The 7,424-nt window shown below is 45.1% G+C and overlaps 1 protein-coding gene across 1 annotated transcript in view; it reads right to left on the reverse strand.

The window, feature by feature from the left end:
• The window catches only part of LOC113406978 (transient receptor potential cation channel subfamily M member 8-like), a 78,957-nt gene extending 71,831 nt beyond the window's left edge, over positions 1–7,126 (reverse strand). Inside the window, exons 1-2 of the mRNA XM_026653977.1 lie at positions 7,037–7,126; positions 3,798–3,871 (exon numbers count right to left, since the gene is read on the reverse strand). Coding sequence (XP_026509762.1) covers positions 3,798–3,871; positions 7,037–7,126 — 164 coding nt within the window. The remainder of the gene's footprint in view (positions 1–3,797; positions 3,872–7,036) is intronic.
• Between the last annotated feature and the right edge of the window lie 298 nt (positions 7,127–7,424).

Genomic DNA, 7,424 nt, shown 5'->3' on the forward strand with positions numbered 1-7,424 from the left:
TGAAAATCCCAGAGAGTGAAAATGGGCTGCTTACAGGATAGAGGAAAAACCCATCCTTAGAAATAGTCACTGTCAAAAATAATCAAAAAATTTTGGTCCATAAATATTTTCAACAATGGCCATAGGTGGTGGGGGTGGGGGAGAGAAATAGGAATGAAGCACATTTCATGGTAACAGAAGATACTAACATTGCTTTGAAATTTAGGGGTGGGTGATGCAGAAATTGGTCCCAAGGTGATAGGAGATACACAAGGGCTGTTTATAAGTGTAGAACTGACCGGCTAAAAGCTTTTTTCTCTGAAATAAGATATGTGAATTGCTATGGTGGGGCTGCAGACTGTGACATCTATTCATAATGCTAAACAGCATGGCACAGGTGATCATCGGATGCTAATTATATCTTTGAAAAATCAAAAAGTAAATGCCAGATGTAATAGTGGCATCCCACCAAATATCATTGTGGAGTACAGCAGGACTCTGAAAGGCAACAGACCAAACAGACTTTAAAGTGAAGACATGAACAATTGCCTAGGTCTTTAGGCTTGACCCGTAATCCGAGACCATGAAAATGAGTGTGACACCCTTAGCTAAAACTCACTTTAGAGCAGTGGTGGGCAACCTGCGGCCCATCAGGGTAATCTGATTGCGGGCCGCAAGACATTTTCCTGACATTGGCCGTCCGCAGACACGGCCCCCCACAGCTCCCAGTGGCCGCGGTTCGCTGTTCCCGGCCAATGGGAGCTGCGGGGGGCCGTGCCTGCAGCCAGTCAACGTCAGCAAAATGTCTCGCGGCCCGCAATCAGATTACTCTGGTGGGCCACTTGTGGGCCACAGGTTGCCCACCACTGCTTTAGAGGATATATCACAGCAAGACTTTTTAATGAGAGGATTCTAATGTGCTTCTCAGCAACACTGCAGTTCATGAATATTAATTAGTTCTCTTACTCAAGAAATCCAAGTGTGCTCCAGACAAATAAGACGGTGAGGTTTCGATGTTGTCCTGCATAAGCCAAAGATCTGGAAGAAACACTTGATCCAACACCATCCAAACACAGCTGTTTTGGACTGTCGGAAGTAGCCCCTAGGGTGAGTCTGTATGAGCATGAAGCTAATGGAATGCAACCCAGCTGGACTCCAACCTCCATTTTTGTGCTGTTCTCAAGAAGATACCTACAGTGGTCTGGTCATCTGTTGACGTATGTTTATAAGAGTGTTAGCATCCCTGATTATCTGCAAGGTCTCTGAGGAGTTCTCTCAGGAGACGTTTATGGACAAGAACATGTCATATATTCCTTTCCCTTCTGGACATATCAGAACACAGCACTGACTTCCTTCAGAAGAGCAGCTCAGTGCAGATAGGGAAGTTGAAATAAAGAAGGGGAAAAGGCTTTATGAACCCAGGGTTTCCAACACTCTGAAAGAACTGGATAGAAGATTAATAGCTTGCCTATTCCAGAATTCAAAAATGCTTCATACATGCTCTAGGAATATAAAGTGCCGATGTGTTAGTTGGGAACTTTGATGAAAGACAACAATATATGTTGTGTTCTCTCACCAAGCAGGCACAACCCTCTCTGGGATTGAACATGGTAGCTAGCCACACCTCTCTCTTCTAAAAGGAAGGGATGGAGGTGGGCTCTACAGAATGGAAATGCTGCAGTAATGTCTGATATTTTCCTCCTGGATTTGTGGGGGGAGAATCTAGTGAGAACCAGCTAGCTGTCCTTCCCCAAAGCTGAATCCCTACAGAACTCCAACAAAGGGCTTCTCTGAGGTTATGGGAAAGCATGCCACAGTTTATATGTGAGAGGAGAGGCACCTGTGCCAAAGGGGAGCGTGCAAGTCGTCAGACATGCAACAGTTGGGTTTTGTTGCTGTATTAATTATTAACCAGTTCCTTCATTTCTGGTTTGCCATTAGGTGAGATGCAGCAGGGCTGGAAGATGAAGATAGACAAATTCAGACTGGAAACAAGGTGTACATTTTTAACAATGAGAGTGATTGACCACTGGAACACATTTACCAGGGGTCATGGTGGAGTCTCTATCACTAAATCAAGATTAGATGTTTTTCTACAAGATGTGCTCTAGGAATTATTTTGGGGAAATTCTCTGGCCTGTGTTATACAGGACGCCAGACTAGATCATCATAATGGTCTCTTCTGGTCTTGGAACCTATGAAATTCCTGAGAGTTGTTGAATTTCTCTAGTAACTTAGTTCACTCTAAACGTACAGTGTAAAGAGTACCCTGAATGCTACTGGGGATGAAAGATTCTTTTATTGAGGCCTTTTCAGCTTGTGTCTCGATTACTGCAGCCACCTTCTCTTTGGCCTTGACAAATGCAGTCTTGCCCCATTCATATCCATTCAGAATCCTGCTGCCAAGATCATTTTCCGAGCCTGTCGCTTTGACCATATCACCCCTCTCTTTGCATCCCTCCACTGGCTCCCTCTTCTCTATAACATTGAGCAGTAGCTTGCCCTCACTTGCAAGGCCCATCATGGCCCATCCCCACCCTCTCTCTCATCTCTCATCCAATATCGAGATGTTGACCACCATCTCTGATTGGCCCATGATACCAGCCTTAACCACCCGCTTGTTGAGTTTTCAAACAAGCACCTTCATGTTTTCCCCCATGCTGCCCTTCCTGGGGAGCTCCTCCCAAGCATCAACACCCGCAAAGCTAATCTCATTATCCACCTTCAAAACCCTCTTTAAAACTCTCCATTTCTGTGATACCTACAAAAACTTGAGAACACCTAGGCCCCAGGTGTGCTGAGACCACTGCCTATCATACTGACCAATACTGTCTCAGCGTTTTCTTGTACTCCCCTTTCTGTCTGTATCCATCTGTTGTCTCTTGTTTTAGACTTCGACTGTAAGTTCTTTGAGGCAGGGACTATCTTTTGTTCTGGATTTGTACAGCACCCAGCACAGTGGGGCCCTAGCCCATGACAAGGGCTCCTGCGTGCTATGGTAATACAAATAATAATAAAAATAATATGCCACCTCACATCAATCCCACGAGACCCCATTCACTTCAATTGGGATGCTTGCCAGTAAAATAATGTTACATCTGATCCAGACAACATGACAACTGAATTTATTATTTCCCATAGGACTTGATATTTGGACATTCAGCAACACCCAGACAATCATTAGTGCCCTGGATATGCCTTGTCCCTTGATCCCTGTTTTTTCATTCTTGTTGCATCAGTTTAAGTTCGGAATACCAAGGAGAAGCTACTGTGCTGGCCATGAGAACTTCTGTCCCCATGTCTAGGCTATCCAGCTAGTTGTATGCAAAACTGGCATTTGGGAGCTGTGGAATCTGCTGGTGGGGAAGGAAGATGCCTGCTGGCGGGGTGCCCTCCCCCCCGCATTTGCATGACAGTCCCAACTTTAAGGTGGGATTGTGTGGCCTGCTCTTTGAGTGCATTTATCAAACTCACTTCCCAGAGTAGACTAGACTGGAGGCCTGATCTCTCCTCCCAGCCAGAGTGTTGGAGGGCGGAGTAAAATCTGCCATTCCAACCTCTTAAGCCAACCCAGAGCTGTATCAGGCCTCCCCCTGGACCATGACCAGAACACAGGGAGGATGACCAGAGAAGGGGAGAAAAGAAAAAGATTGTGGAAGGCAAAAGCGGGACTTAGAAGACGAAGCTGCACAAGGAAGAAGTGCCCTGGCAGCTCCCCAAAACCCTAACGCTGGTGTTGACTGTTACTTCATTACGTTGCTCTCAACCAGCACTACCTCCCGCTCCTGTCACAAGCAACGGTCAGAGTATTTGCTTACATTGACTTGGCATCTCTTGTGAAGAAGACACATTCTCTCTTCTTAAAATGTTCTTGAATGAAGGTGACCAAATCCTTTGGGGGAAGATTAGAGGGGAAAGTTTTAGCTCAGGGACTCCCAGCACTGCAAACGCTTTAAAGGCAGCACAGGTGCCTTACACTGGCATTTAAAGGAAAACTGCAGCGATTCACTGCAATTCATTTGTTCGCAACGTAGCGTCAGGGCCTGTGTGGACACAGCAATGCAAGAGCACGGCAGGCGACAGCTAAATCCTTTAACTACAACAGAAATATTAAAACAGGAACTTTCAAAAAAAAAATGAATAACTATCAGCATGTCCTAGTAGGCCTTGTTTAGATCAGGAAAAGGATGTTTTTAACAACATGATGAGCATCAAAGCAAACAGCTCTTGCATTGTCCCTTAAGCACATGCTGGGGACAGATGTAACGCCGACAGACCCCAGTCGTCGGTGGGCAGGATCAAACCGGGAACCTCTGGAGCTTAATGCATGTGCCTCTACTGCATGAGCTAAAAGCCATCTCACTGTTAGCTAAGGCTGTAGAGCAGACTCATTAATTGCTCTCGGTGCTACTAGATGGGACAGAACACCACACCCAGAAGGTGTGTGGGTTACATACTGCCCCTAGCTGAGGAAGCACATCCCAAGCTTCAGAGACTTCCAGTTGAACCCCCAGATGTAACGCTGACAGACCCGGTCATCAGCAGGCGGGATCGAACCTGGGACCTCTGGAGTTTAGTGCATGAACCTCTACTGCCTGAGCTAAAAGCCAACTAGCTTTTAGCTAAGGCTGTAGAGCAGACTCATTTTATCTCTCTCTAAGTGGTCTCGGTGCCACTAGATGGGACAGAGCACCACACCCAGAAGGTGTGTGGGTTACACAGGATCACATTTAGAAACATGGCTTCATCTTCCTATTCATTCAGTAAGAGCTCTATTGGTTTAACCCAACATGTTCATACAGCAAACATCCCAATAACTAGGTCAATATCAAGAAGTTACAAAGCAGCCCCCACTTCCACCACAATTTTGAACACCACTCAGCACCTAGTGTAGACATGGTTTAACATCTTTAGAAATGTTATGGGATCACAGTTAACCATATCTGCTAAATGGTGTTTAAAACATTCCAAACAAACCTTTTTTTCCCCTTAGCCTCTACCAAAAGAGATGCCAGCTCCACTTGCTATTTTAATCGAACCCAGCATGCCCCAGTAGGAGATTAAGTCTCTCGAGTCAAACCCCAGTGGAATTTAGATTGTTTTAAGGTAATTTCCAATTCTAATTTAATAATTAAACCCTGCTAAATTAAACACACCAAGTGTTTAACACTGCAATAGACCTTGCCTTAGGATGATTGGAAGCTCTCCGATATGCAGCTGTTTCTATGGAGATGTTAATTCTTTTGCACCTAATTTGCCTCCAGGGACTAACAAAATGGGAGCTTCCTATCTGATCATAAAATGATTTTATTTGTCTTTTATTTACTCTTATTTGTTTAGGGTTAGAACGTGGCGTGGACTGTGCTGGCTCCAGACGTGGAAGGGGAGACCAATTGCACCCTGTCCTGTACGCTCCTGCACAGCCTCCCCTGGCCTTGGGCGCAGGCACTCATACCTCCTACTAACCCCATGAGCAAGTGGGCAGAGATTTGGCAGAACCTTGCCCACGCCCACACGTCAGCCAGGATGAGGGAAGTAGTAGGTTGCTACCATTAGCAAAGTTACTCCCCACCTGGAACAAGAGGAGGGGAGTCACGTCCCTCTGAAGTACAATTTCTTTCCTTGGTGCACATGGCCCCACACACAGGGCCGCAGCAGTTTACTCCCCTTTGCGACTAGTTCTATGACAATCTGAATCTTTTCAGTAAAGTGGAGTTCTCCTTTAACCATATGAGAGTTCTCAAAGGCACAGCCTGTTTGGGGCCTTTTTGTGCAGCTGCTGCTAACGGTGGAGTTTAATCTAGACCAGGAAAGAAGTCTGGATACAAATTCTACTGGAAATAAAAATGTACATTGCTAAGCACTTGGAAAGACCTCAAGTCTGACGTGTTTCAAACCAAGAGATCCATATATATGAAAATCGACTTTGTATAAAACTTCAAGTGTTTATTTAAAAGTGGGCCCAAACCAAAGCCACGCAGTCCTGAACATCCCTAGACTACGAGAGAAGGAGGAGGGACAGAATCCAAACACAGACCCCATGTCACATTTTGCAGCTGCCCCCTGCCTATGAGCCAAACCAAAACCTTGGATCTGAACATGTTTCAATTTGGGGTGTTCTGAATCCAGACTTGGAGCCAACTGAAATAGCTTGGGCCCATCTCAAAAGTTATTTCATTCGCACTGTTCTGTTTCAGACGCCTGCCCATTTCATGAGACAAGTTCATTCTCTTCGTTTTATATGCTCCTGGTCTCTGCCGGGATAGGAACCTAAAGGACATCTGAAATATATGGGAGATCTGCTACTTCTACTTCAAAGTATAGTGCCCTTTCAAAGATGATACTATTCACCAAAGCACAAAGCTAATAAGATTTTACATTAATAACTCATCATTTTGGCAGTATGAAAAATAGTTTATGGGATACCCCCAAGCTCACACTTGTTAGGAGTCCATCTGCAGCCGCCCACAGCATCCAGGCTCCAAAGTCCATCGCCTTGCAAGGTTTTTTTACACCCACAAAAAGTGGGTGTAACATACAGCTACTCTGATCGGGTAACTCCACAAAGTGCAAGGCAGCGGAGGGTCAGAGCCAATGAGTCTTGATTGGCATGAAGGAAAAATCCCTGGAATCCAGGATGTGCGGCGAGGAGGAGGAGGGTAGTGCTTTAAATTCTCATTTCTGGACATCTAGTTTCAAGTGGTAAATTAGATCATGATTCATTCTAATTTAACTGTGTCCATAATGGAAACCTACCCACACAATAGGGCAACATTCTATTGCTGCTCACAGAAGGTCCAGAACTGTGATAAAGTCCTTCAAAAAAATGTTCTAGCATTCTGTGACACTGACCTACCTACTGTAGCTTTACAGTAGCTTTAGAGGCCATTGGCTATAGAATAGAACAGTATTTTTCTTTAAAGAAAAAGTGCTGCAAGACCATTATACATCTTGCTCCTTGTGTATGAGACTAATTCATAATTGTCACTGTGGCAGAGTTCCAAGGGAGACTACACCCACGCACGTACCATGGAAATGCATTGTGCCCGTTACTTACACAGTCATTGTACGACACATCGGTGCTGCGAGATATACTGGAGTAAAGAACTTTTGAACCTTCCAAAGTGCCATTTCTTCTGTTTCTCATGGCGCCCATGCAAACCAAAAGCAGCCGCCACCAGCCTGTGGGGGGAGAGAAAGATTTTGGGGATCAACATTAGTGTTAGCCTTCTCCCCCCCCCACACCCACCTAGAAGACAAAAAAAAAATTGATCACACCTAGTGCTTTGGGTTCCATTAAAATCCTGTATTAGTGCCTTTGGTATTCTAGTTGGTTTTGGGAATGTGAAATACAATATCTAAAAAACCCTAAATTCCTCATGCCAGAGTATTGAAAGAAACCAGGGCCGGCTCCAGGCACCAGGCACCCAAGCACATGCTTGGGG

The sequence above is a fragment of the Terrapene carolina genome, unplaced genomic scaffold, assembly GCF_002925995.2.
Source record: "Terrapene carolina triunguis isolate 2854851 unplaced genomic scaffold, T_m_triunguis-2.0 Scaffold174, whole genome shotgun sequence".
Lineage (NCBI taxonomy): Eukaryota > Metazoa > Chordata > Testudines > Emydidae > Terrapene > Terrapene triunguis.